This window comes from Salvelinus alpinus, chromosome 27 (assembly GCF_045679555.1).
Source record: "Salvelinus alpinus chromosome 27, SLU_Salpinus.1, whole genome shotgun sequence".
Taxonomy (NCBI): Eukaryota; Metazoa; Chordata; class Actinopteri; order Salmoniformes; family Salmonidae; genus Salvelinus; species Salvelinus alpinus.
In genome coordinates, this window is record NC_092112.1 from 11690691 (window position 1) to 11703695 (window position 13005).

The 13005-nt window shown below is 48.7% G+C and overlaps 1 protein-coding gene across 1 annotated transcript in view; it reads left to right on the forward strand.

The window, feature by feature from the left end:
- The window catches only part of LOC139555963 (zinc finger FYVE domain-containing protein 1-like), a 27299-nt gene continuing 14294 nt past the window's right edge, over positions 1-13005 (forward strand). Inside the window, exons 1-7 of the mRNA XM_071369384.1 lie at positions 1-1505; positions 2166-2409; positions 2594-2854; positions 9295-9509; positions 9941-10047; positions 12454-12562; positions 12794-12891. Coding sequence (XP_071225485.1) covers positions 1011-1505; positions 2166-2409; positions 2594-2854; positions 9295-9509; positions 9941-10047; positions 12454-12562; positions 12794-12891 — 1529 coding nt within the window. The 5' untranslated portion in view covers positions 1-1010. The remainder of the gene's footprint in view (positions 1506-2165; positions 2410-2593; positions 2855-9294; positions 9510-9940; positions 10048-12453; positions 12563-12793; positions 12892-13005) is intronic.

A 13005-nucleotide genomic window follows, 5' to 3' on the forward strand; every position in this document is an offset into this window, starting at 1 on the left:
ATAGTGGGGAATGTAGTCATATTATTGATAAATTAAAGCGATTCAAAGCAACAACTCTACTAGCTTTACTACATTTCCCAGAATGCTATGCGCGGTGTAACTTTTAACCTCTGGATCAAAACAAGCCGATCAGCTGATGAAACTGGGAACAACATCTAATGAAATGTAGCTGTCGGGCAGCGAAATTATCTTAACAAGCTATACACAATAACGGTGTCTTTGTGCTGAATAAATGGCAGTGCATGCCATGTTGTCTATTAAAGTATTATTGCGTATTTCTCTGTAGAAGCAACGGTTTAGGTTACGAAACAGCCGCCGTCCGCCGGGAAAACAATCTAGCTGCCAGTTCTTGGTTACTAGGTCCATCTTTTTGGTTTGGCGAAGGATTGTTTTGATGGTTTGGTGCTTGAGAAATTGGTCGTTGGGGTTGATGTAGAGTAACTGAAAAATACGCAAGTATCATCTTTTGTTATAAGCGGATTTGTTGATGTTTTTACACAGTCACCATTGCCTATTTCTGCTGTCAAATTGGCTTAGCCAACAACAATAACAACAACAGCTAACCGTACAGTAGGCTAACTAGCAGTAGCAAGATAATTACAATGTTATTGCTGTTTGACAGCTAACGATTACTTGCACATGGGGCTTGTAAGCTAGCTGCATGTCTGGACATGTATGTAGGAAGTCGTTGTTGTGATTGTTTTGCTGACAGACAGGCACATCTGTAGAGTACTTTGATGACATAGGTCACTTTGACATAGCCATATCACAGTTCATATTAAATGTCCATCTGCTAAGTGTTTTGGGGAGTATAGAAGAGACACCACTACTAGAAGAAAAAAACGCATAATGCGCTAGAGAAGAATACATTTAAATCTTTAACACTATAGAATATAGCCATAAACATATTTCCCATCAGTTTGGTTTCGCAGTGCAGTTTTAGACTCATCGGGCACAGGTTATCGACAGAAAGGTGCACTTGTTAGCAGTAACATACTGAAGTGATCATTATGAGTGGTCAAGGTCCGTCGGTTGATAAGGGGATGAACACCATCCTGGTGTGTCAGGAGAGCTACGCCTGCGGCGGCTCAGACGAGGCCGCCTTCGAATGCGACGAGTGCGGAAGCCTGCAGTGCGTCCGCTGCGAGCTAGAGCTCCATCGTCAGGAACGCATGAGGAACCATGACCGTGTCCGCATCGCCCCGGGACACGTTCCATTCTGTGACTCTTGTAAGGGCGACAGCAGCGGGTGTGGGGTGAACGGGGGCAGGCTGAGGGCGGTGGTGCGCTGCCAGGGCTGTAAGATCAACCTGTGTCTGGATTGCCAGAAGCGGACCCACAGCGGGGTAAACAAGAGGAAGCACCCCGTGACCCCCTACCCTCCTCCGGGTCAAGCCCAGGATAATAGCCTGGAGGCTGGGGATGGAGGGGAGATGGAGGCCCTCAAGGCAAAACTGGAGAAGGTGTGCAGCTTCTTACTGGTGGATGCGAAGGAGGAGATGCAGGTGAGTGATATGACCTCGGCTACATCTGAAATGGCTTCCTATTCCCTATAATAGGGCTACTTTTGACCAGGACCCACTATAGATTTAGTGACCTACTTTTGACCAGTAGTCATGTTGTCAAAAGTAGTCCACTACCATAGTTCTCTGGTCAAAAACTATTGCACTTCTTTCTAATTTAGTGACCTACTTTTGACCAGGACCCACTATAGATTAGTGTTCCATTTGGGATGTAGACATATTATGATCCAGGTCTTGAAACAACACCCATAGAAACCATGTATCCGTAGCAACTAACCACTAGGGACTTTTTAGATCTGAAAGCCAGTCTGTATGAGCCAATGGACAGGCTTCCTGTACGGAAGGCCAAGGAGAAATCAAACATATTGGTCCTTCAACCCGGACTGCAGGCAGTCTAAGCAAATACAGGTAATATAAAATAACAATACTTAGACTGCATCCCAAATAGCACCATATTGCCTATAAAGTGCAATACTTTTTGACCAGAGACCTATGGTAGTGCACTACTTTTGACAATATGACTACTGGTCAAAAGTAGGTCACTAAATGAGAAATAGTGCACCATTTGGTACACTGTGCTCTACTACCTCGGTTGGTGATTTAAACTAGCTCGCCTCAGGCTCTGTTGTCTTTCCCCTGTAGTTGAAGGATGAGGAAGACTTTGTGAGCCGGCTGGACTGTAGGCCTGAGGAACTCCTCAAGGTCGTGTCTATCTTCGGGAACACAGGGGAGGGGAAGTCCCACACCCTGAACCATACCTTCTTCCTGGGGCGGGAGGTGTTCCAGACGTCCCCTACTCAGGAGTCATGCACCGTGGGGGTCTGGGCTGCCATGGACCCCATTCACAGGGTGGTGGTGATCGACACAGAGGGACTGCTGGGGGCAGGTGAGGAGGAGAGAGGGGCAATGACAGGAATGTTGCTAAATGTCAGCTGCTATGACATTTTTATTCACGCAATTGACACAATAGCCGTTTAATCTGCTATCATATCAAATAAAGACAACGGTGGGAGCAGTAACGTCAGGAGGCATCTACTAACATGTCCTCTTCCTCTCTATTGGCCACCCAGGATCCAATCAGGGCCAGCGCACCCGGCTGCTCCTCAAAGTCCTAGCCGTCTCCGACCTCATCATCTACCGTACCCACGCCGACCGTCTCCACGACGACCTGTTCAAGTTCCTAGGCGACGCGTCGGACGCCTATCTGAAGCACTTCACCAGGGAGCTGAAGGCCACTACGACCCGATGTGGCCTGGACGTGCCTCTGTCCACTCTGGGACCGGCTGTTATTATCTTCCATGAGACCGTTCACACCAAGCTACTGGGCTCAGGTACAGGGTTGGCATTGCCAGGCTTATCAAGCTGTTAAGGTACTATTGGATGAAAACCTAACACTTGGCTCTTGTGCAAACAGTTCAGTATAACCTATTAGAACGTTCACCCATTTACATGGGACCATCCACACCAAACTAACTGGGATCAGGTAGGTGGTTCTGGTTGGCATTTAGCCTGTCTGCCAGGCTGTTTGTGCGATCGTGCCAACTCATTGTCAATCATTTTCATGCCAATGATGGTGATAGAGTTGTCCAGAGCACAAACAGATCTGGGACCAGGCTACATCAGTTATCAGGTAAAGTTAGAATGGGCATCTGTAGAGAGATAAAATGCTGGGATCAGGTGTAGGTATCCCTGCATTTGGTTACCTGTTAGTTTTACAATTTATTTAAAAATGGTTTTATTGATTTTAATGCGCTACGTGGCCTTGCATGTGAATACATGTCTGGCTTTAAAGATATCCGGTCCTCTGGCACTGGCCTTTTATACTGAACAAAAATATAAATGCAACAATTTCAATGATTTTACTGAGTTACACTTCATGTAAGTAAATCAGTCAATTTAAATAAATTGATTAGGCCCTAATCTATTGATTTCACAGGACTAGGAATACAGATATGCATCTGTTGGTCACAGATACCTTCAAAAAAAGGTAGGGACGTGGACCAGAAAACCAGTCAGTATCTGGTGTGACCACCATTTGCCTCATGCAGTGTGACACATCTCCTTCACATAGAGTTGATCAGGCTGTTGATTGTGGCCTGTGGAATGTTGTCCCACTGCTATTCGACGGCTGTGCGAAGTTGCTGGATATTAGCTGGAACACGTCGATCCAGAGCATCGTACACGTCGATCCAGAGCATCCCAAACATGCTCAATGAGTGACGTGTCTGGTGAGTATGCAGGCCATGGAACAACTGGGACATTTTCAGCTTCCAGGTATTGTGTACAGATCCTTGTGACATGGGGCCGTGCATTATAATGCTAAAACATGAGGTGATGGCGGAGGATGAATGGCACGACAATGGGCCTCAGGATCTCGTCACAGTATCTCTGCATTCAAATTGCCATCGATAAAATGAAATTGTTGTTTGTTGTCCGTAGCTTATACCTCCCCATACCATAACCCCAGCATGGGGCTCTCTGTTCACAACGTTGACATCAGCAAACCAATGCCATACAAGTGGTCTGCAATTGTGAGGCCGGTTGGATGTACTGCTGAATTCTCTAAAATGACGTTGGTATGGTAGAAAAATTAACATTCAATTATCTGGCATCAGCTCTGGTGGACATTCCTGCAGTCAGCATGCCAATTGCACACTCCCTCAACATCTGTGGCATTGTGTTGTGTGACAAAACTGCACATTTTAGAGTGGCCTTTTATTGTCCCCAGCACAAGGTGCACCTGTGTAATGATCATGCTGTTTAATCAGCTTCTTGATATGTCACACCCGTCAGGTGGATGGATTATCTTGGCAAAGGAGAAATCCTTACTAACTGGAATGTAAAACACATTTGTGCACAAAATCTGAGAAATCAGCTTTTTGTTCGTATGGAACATTTCTGGGATCTTTTATTTCAGCTCATGAAATATGGGACCAACACTTTACATGTTGCAGACATTTTTTTCTTCCATGTTGCAGACATTTAGTTAGGAGTTTGTTGTTCCATCAGAACCAAAACATTTGGTGAGACTGTCTTCAGCCACTACGGTCCTGGTGAGACTGCCTTCAGCCACTACGGTCCTGGTGAGACTGTCTTCAGCCACTACGGTCCTGGTGAGACTGCCTTCAGCCACTACGGTCCTGGTGAGACTGTCTTCAGCCACTACGGTCCTGGTGAGACTGCCTTCAGCCACTACGGTCCTGGCCTGGTGAGACTGCCTTCAGCCACTACGGTCCTGGTGAGACTGCCTTCAGCCACTACGGTCCTGGTGAGACTGCCTTCAGCCACTACGGTCCTGGCCTGGTGAGACTGTCTTCAGCCACTACGGTCCTGGCCTGGTGAGACTGTCTTCAGCCACTACGGTCCTGGTGAGACTGCCTTCAGCCACTACGGTCCTGGCCTGGTGAGACTGCCTTCAGCCACTACGGTCCTGGTGAGACTGCCTTCAGCCACTACGGTCCTGGCCTGGTGAGACTGTCTTCAGCCACTACGGTCCTGGCCTGGTGAGACTGTCTTCAGCCACTACGGTCCTGGTGAGACTGCCTTCAGCCACTACGGTCCTGGTGAGACTGCCTTCAGCCACTACGGTCCTGGTGAGACTGCCTTCAGCCACTACCGGCCTGGTGAGACTGCCTTCAGCCACTACGGTCCTGGCCTGGTGAGGCTGTCTTCAGCCACTACGGTCCTGGCCTGGTGAGACTGTCTTCAGCCACTACGGTCCTGGACTGGTGAGACTGTCTTCAGCCACTACGGTCCTGGCCTGGTGAGACTGTCTTCAGCCACTACGGTCCTGGTGAGACTGTCTTCAGCCACTACGGTCCTGGTGAGACTGCCTTCAGCCACTACGGTCCTGGTGAGACTGCCTTCAGCCACTACGGTCCTGGCCTGGTGAGACTGTCTTCAGCCACTACGGTCCTGGTGAGACTGTCTTCAGCCACTACGGTCCTGGTGAGACTGTCTTCAGCCACTACGGTCCTGGTGAGACTGCCTTCAGCTACTACGGTCCTGGTGAGACTGCCTTCAGCCACTACGGTCCTGGTGAGACTGTCTTCAGCCACTACGGTCCTGGTGAGACTGTCTTCAGCCACTACGGTCCTGGCTTGGTGAGACTGTCTTCAGCCACTACGGTCCTGGCTTGGTGAGACTGCCTTCAGCCACTACGGTCCTGGTGAGACTGCCTTCAGCCACTACGGTCCTGGTGAGACTGCCTTCAGCCACTACGGTCCTGGTGAGACTGCCTTCAGCCACTACGGTCCTGGTGAGACTGCCTTCAGCCACTACGGTCCTGGTGAGACTGCCTTCAGCCACTACGGTCCTGGCTTGGTGAGACTGTCTTCAGCCACTACGGTCCTGGTGAGACTGTCTTCAGCCACTACGGTCCTGGTGAGACTGTCTTCAGCCACTACGGTCCTGGTGAGGCTGTCTTCAGCCACTACGGTCCTGGTGAGACTGTCTTCAGCCACTACGGTCCTGGTGAGACTGTCTTCAGCCACTACGGTCCTGGTGAGACCGGCTTCAGCCACTACGGTCCTGGTGAGACTGTCTTCAGCCACTACGGTCCTGGTGAGACTGTCTTCAGCCACTACGGTCCTGGCTTGGTGAGACTGTCTTCAGCCACTACGGTCCTGGTGAGACTGCCTTCAGCCACTACGGTCCTGGTGAGACTGCCTTCAGCCACTCTGGTCCTGGTGAGACTGCCTTCAGCCACTACGGTCCTGGTGAGACTGCCTTCAGCCACTACGGTCCTGGTGAGACTGCCTTCAGCCACTCTGGTCCTGGTGAGACTGCCTTCAGCCACTACGGTCCTGGCTTGGTGAGACTGTCTTCAGCCACTACGGTCCTGGTGAGACTGTCTTCAGCCACTACGGTCCTGGTGAGGCTGTCTTCAGCCACTACGGTCCTGGTGAGACTGTCTTCAGCCACTACGGTCCTGGCTTGGTGAGACTGTCTTCAGCCACTACGGTCCTGGTGAGACTGCCTTCAGCCACTACGGTCCTGGTGAGACTGCCTTCAGCCACTCTGGTCCTGGTGAGACTGTCTTCAGCCACTACGGTCCTGGTGAGACTGTCTTCAGCCACTACGGTCCTGGCTTGGTGAGACTGCCTTCAGCCACTACGGTCCTGGTGAGACTGCCTTCAGCCACTACGGTCCTGGTGAGACTGCCTTCAGCCACTACGGTCCTGGTGAGACTGCCTTCAGCCACTACGGTCCTGGCTTGGTGAGACTGTCTTCAGCCACTACGGTCCTGGTGAGACTGTCTTCAGCCACTACGGTCCTGGTGAGGCTGTCTTCAGCCACTACGGTCCTGGTGAGACTGTCTTCAGCCACTACGGTCATGGTGAGACTGTCTTCAGCCACTACGGTCCTGGTGAGACTGCCTTCAACCACTACGGTCCTGGCCTGGTGAGACTGTCTTCAGCCACTACGGTCCTGGTCTGGTGAGACTGTCTTCAGCCACTACGGTCCTGGTGAGACTGTCTTCAGCCACTACGGTCCTGGTGAGACTGTCTTCAGCCAGTACGGTCCTGGTGAGACTGCCTTCAACCACTACGGTCCTGGCCTGGTGAGACTGTCTTCAGCCACTACGGTCCTGGCCTGGTGAGACTGCCTTCAGCCACTACGGTCCTGGTGAGACTGTCTACAGCCACTACGGTCCTGGTGAGACTGTCTACAGCCACTACGGTCCTGGTGAGACTGTCTTCAGCCACTACGGTCCTAGTGAGACTGTCTTCAGCCACTACGGTCCTGGCCTGGTGAGACTGCCTTCAGCCACTACGGTCCTGGTGAGACTGTCTACAGCCACTACGGTCCTGGTGAGACTGTCTACAACCACTACGGACCTGGTCTGGTGAGACTGTCTTCAGCCAGTACGGTCCTGGTGAGACTGTCTACAACCACTACGGTCCTGGTCTGGTGAGACTGTCTTCAGCCAGTACGGTCCTGGTGAGACTGTCTTCAGCCACTACGGTCCTAGTGAGACTGTCTTCAGCCACTACGGTCCTGGCCTGGTGAGACTGCCTTCAGCCACTACGGTCCTGGTGAGACTGTCTACAGCCACTACGGTCCTGGTGAGACTGTCTACAACCACTACGGTCCTGGTCTGGTGAGACTGTCTTCAGCCAGTACGGTCCTGGTGAGACTGTCTACAGCCACTACGGTCCTGGTGAGACTGTCTACAACCACTACGGTCCTGGTCTGGTGAGACTGTCTTCAGCCAGTACGGTCCTGGTGAGACTGCCTTCAGCCACTACGGTCCTGGTGAGACTGCCTTCAGCCACTCTGGTCCTGGTGAGACTGTCTTCAGCCACTACGGTCCTTGTGAGATTGTCTTCAGCCACTACGGTCCTGGCTTGGTGAGACTGCCTTCAGCCACTACGGTCCTGGTGAGACTGTCTACAGCCACTACGGTCCTGGTGAGACTGCCTTCAACCACTACGGTCCTGGCCTGGTGAGACTGTCTTCAGCCACTACGGTCCTGGTCTGGTGAGACTGTCTTCAGCCACTACGGTCCTGGTGAGACTGTCTTCAGCCACTACGGTCCTGGTGAGACTGTCTTCAGCCAGTACGGTCCTGGTGAGACTGCCTTCAACCACTACGGTCCTGGCCTGGTGAGACTGTCTTCAGCCACTACGGTCCTGGTGAGACTGTCTACAGCCAGTACGGTCCTGGTGAGACTGTCTACAGCCACTACGGTCCTGGTGAGACTGTCTACAGCCACTACGGTCCTGGTGAGACTGTCTTCAGCCAGTACGGTCCTGGTGAGACTGTCTTCAGCCACTACGGTCCTGGCTTGGTGAGACTGCCTTCAGCCACTACGGTCCTGGCCTCTGGAACAGCCTCCCGGAGGATCTGAGGGCCTCAGAAACTGTAAAGATTTTAAAGAAAGATCCTTTTAGCCATGCTTTTACTGAGTATAGAGGGATTTTATTCATACTATACTATCTATACTATTATCTATTTTATTATTGTTTTACTATTTTACTATTTTCATCTTTCATTTAGAAAAGGTTTTGTGTTTTATCTTTCTCACCTTGTATTATTTGAATAGTTAAGCACCTTGAAATGCATCCCCTGTGAGAAAGGTGCTCTATGAATGAAGTTTGATTTAGGGGGACAGGGTTAGGGGCTGAGACAGAGATATAGGCCGTAGCAGGGTTGGCCTCAATTCACTTTTTCATTTTAGAAAGTGGAAATAACTTTTCATTCTGGTCACCTATAGCTAATGTCTTTCCTTCTTCTCTCTCACTCCCTCTCTCTCCTCCACATCTCTCACTCTCCCCCTCTCCTCTATATCTCTCACTCTCCCACTCTCCCTCTCTTCTTTGTCTCTCTCTCCCCCTCTATCTTTCTCTCCCCCTCTCCTCTTTATCGCTCACTCTTTCCCTCTCCTCTTTATCTCTCTCCCCCTCTTTCCCTCCTCTCTCTCTCCCCCCCCTACTCTGTTTTTCTCTCTCTCTCTCTCCTCCACCCCTCTCTCTCCCTCTCTATATATATCTCTCTCTCTCCCTCTCTCCCTCCTCTGTATCTCCCTCTCCCCCGTCTCTATCTTTCTCTCCCTCTCCTCTATATATCTCTCTCTTTCTCCTCCACCCTTCTCTCTCTCCTCTACCCTTCTCTCTCTCTCTCCCCCTCTCTCCCTCTCCTCTATATCTCTCTCTCTCCCCCTCTCTCCCTCTCCTCTATATATATATCTCTCTCCTCTCCCTCTCTCCCCCTCTATATATCTCTCTCTCTCCTCCACCCTTCTCTATATCTCTCCGTCTCCCTCCAGACAACCCATCAGAGTCTGCAGAGCGTCTGCTTCAGGAGCGTTTCAGGAAGCTGGGTCTTTTCCCCGAGGCCTTCAGCTCCATCCAGTACCGTGGGACTCGAACCTACAACCCCCCGACAGACTTCAGTGGTCTGCTGCGTAGTCTGGAGCAACAGTTAGATAACAACACTACCCGCTCACCACGTTCTGCAAACGTCATATACAGAGCCCTGCAGGTGTGTGTGTGTGTGTGTGTGTGTGTGTGTGTGTGTGTGTGTGTGTGTGTGTGTGTGTGTGTGTGTGTGTGTGTGTGTGTGTGTGTGTGTGTGTGTGTGTGTGTGTGTGTGTGTGTGTGTGTGTGTGTGTTGAGCGTTTTGTAAATAATTCATGACCCTTTCAGCAGCTGTTTTAAACCAACACCTGTGACAAAGCGCTCTCTCTCTCTCTCTCCCCGCTCTCTCTCTCCCCCGCTCTGTCTCTCTCCCCGCTCTCTCTCTCTCTCCCGCTCTCTCTCTCCCCGCTCTCTCTCTCCCCCACTCTCTCTCCCCGCTCTCTCTCTCCGACGCTCTCTCTCTCTCTCCCCCGCTCTCTCTCTCTCTCTCCCGCTCTCTCTCTCCCCCGCTCTCTCTCCCTCTCTCTCTCCCTCTCTCCCTCTATCTATCTATAGGCCCTGAGTGAGCGTTTCAGCGGGGATATCCCAGAAGAGCACCTGGCCAGTAACTCTTTCTTCCCTGATGAGTACTTCACCTGCTCCAGTATCTGTCTCAGCTGTGGGTGAGTCTCTCTGTCTGTGTTCAGTTATCCCTCAGCTGTAGGAAGGAGTGTCTCTGTCTGTGTTCAGTTATCCCTCAGCTGTAGGAAGGAGTCTCTCTGTCTGTGTTCAGTTATCTCTCAGCTGTAGGAAGTTATTCTTCTCTGTCTCAGTGTTCAGTTATCTCTCAGCTGTAGGAAGTTCTCTCTGTCTCAGTGTTCAGTTATCCCCCAGCTGTAGGAAGTTATTCTTCTCTGTCTCAGTGTTCAGTTATCTCTCAGCTGTAGGAAGTTATCTCTGTCTCTGTCTCAGTGTTCAGTTATCCCCCAGCTGTAGGAAGGAGTCTCTCTGTCTGTGTTCAGTTATCCCTCAGCTGTAGGAAGTTATCTCTGTCTCAGTGTTCAGTTATCTCTCAGCTGTAGGAAGTTATCTCTGTCTCAGTGTTCAGTTATCCCTCAGCTGTAGGAAGTTATCTCTGTCTCAGTGTTCAGTTATCCCTCAGCTGTAGGAAGTTATCTCTGTCTCAGTGTTCAGTTATCTCTCAGCTGTAGGAAGTTATCTCTGTCTCTGTCTCAGTGTTCAGTTATCCCCCAGCTGTAGGAAGGAGTCTCTCTGTCTGTGTTCAGTTATCCCTCAGCTGTAGGAAGTTATCTCTGTCTCGGTGTTCAGTTATCCCTCAGCTGTAGGAAGTTCTCTCTGTCTCAGTGTTCAGTTATCTCTCAGCTGTAGGAAGTTATCTCTCTCTGTCTCAGTGTTCAGTTATCTCTCAGCTGTCTGCTCAGTGTACAGGAATGCTTTCTATTACTGTACGATGTTCAGTATCTTGTTATTACATGGTAAATGAATATAACATTGGCGCTGCTACATACCATTAGTAATGACCTGATAATTATTCTGGAAAATACCACCAGGAAATGTAAATACAAGGAATATATTACCTCTATAACAGGACAATAAAACCACCCGTTGACTACTGATGTCTTCAGTCCTACTAACATCATCCTCTTCCTGTCAGGTCTGGCTGTATGAACAGTAATAACATAGTAATAAACACTGTAATAACCCTCTTCCTGTCAGGTCTGACTGTATGAACAGTAATAACATAGTAATAAACACTAATAACCCTCTTCCTGTCAGGTCTGACTGTATGAACAGTAATAACATAGTAATAAACACTGTAATAACCCTCTTCCTGTCAGGTCTGACTGTATGAACAGTAATAACATAGTAATAAACACTGTAATAACCCTCTTCCTGTCAGGTCTGGCTGTGTGAATAGTAATAACATAGTAATAAACACTGTAATAACCATATTCCTGTCAGGTCTGACTGTATGAACAGTAATAACATAGTAATAAACACTAATAACCCTCTTCCTGTCAGGTCTGACTGTATGAACAGTAATAACATAGTAATAAACACTGTAATAACCATATTCCTGCCAGGTCTGACTGTGTGAACAGTAATAACATAGTAATAAACACTGTAATAACCCTCTTCCTGTCAGGTCTGACTGTATGAACAGTAATAACATAGTAATAAACACTGTAATAACCCTCTTCCTGTCAGGTCTGGCTGTATGAACAGTAATAACATAGTAATAAACACTGTAATAACCCTCTTCCTGTCAGGTCTGACTGTATGAACAGTAATAACATAGTAATAAACACTGTAATAACCCTCTTCCTGTCAGGTCTGACTGTATGAACAGTAATAACATAGTAATAAACACTGTAATAACCCTCTTCCTGTCAGGTCTGACTGTATGAACAGTAATAACATAGTAATAAACACTGTAATAACCCTCTTCCTGTCAGGTCTGACTGTATGAACAGTAATAACATAGTAATAAACACTAATAACCCTCTTCCTGTCAGGTCTGACTGTATGAACAGTAATAACATAGTAATAAACACTGTAATAACCCTCTTCCTGTCAGGTCTGACTGTATGAACAGTAATAACATAGTAATAAACACTGTAATAACCCTCTTCCTGTCAGGTCTGACTGTATGAACAGTAATAACATAGTAATAAACACTGTAATAACCCTCTTCCTGTCAGGTCTGACTGTATGAACAGTAATAACATAGTAATAAACACTAATAACCCTCTTCCTGTCAGGTCTGACTGTATGAACAGTAATAACATAGTAATAAACACTACTAACCCTCTTCCTGTCAGGTCTGGTTGTGTGAATAGTAATAACATAGTAATTAAACACTACTAACCCTCTTCCTGTCAGGTCTGACTGTATGAATAGTAATAACATAGTAATAAACACTGTAATAACCCTCTTCCTGTCAGGTCTGGTTGTGTGAATAGTAATAACATAGTAATTAAACACTACTAACCCTCTTCCTGTCAGGTCTGACTGTATGAATAGTAATAACATAGTAATAAACACTGTAATAACCCTCTTCCTGTCAGGTCTGGTTGTGTGAACAGTATGAACCATCGGAAGGAGGGAGTGGACCACGAGGCTAAACACCGCTGTCGCTACTCTGCTCAATACGACAACCGCATCTACACCTGTAAAGTAGGAACACAGACAGACACAGTCTCTGTCTCTCTCTGTCTCTCTCGCTGTCTCTCTCTGTCTCTCTCTCTGTCTCTCTCGCTGTCTCTCTCGCTGTCTCTCTGTCTCTCTCTCTCTCTCTCTCTCTCTCTCTCTCTCTCTCTCTCTCTGTCTCTGTCTCTGTCTCTGTCTCTGTCTCTCACACACACCACACACACGGCTCTGTCTGAGTATGTGCTCTCTGATCCTCAGGCGTGCTATGAGGGAGGGAAGGAGGTGATTGTGGTTCCCAAGACGACAGCCTCCTCTGACTCTCCCTGGTTTAGTCTGGCCACCTACGCCTGGTCTGGGTGAGTCCTGGACACGTAGAAATCCTCATTATAATATCCTGTATCCTCAAGGAATAGAATCCTCTGTTCTGATGTCATAGTAAGTCACTACCTCAAATGGAAAATAATTGTATT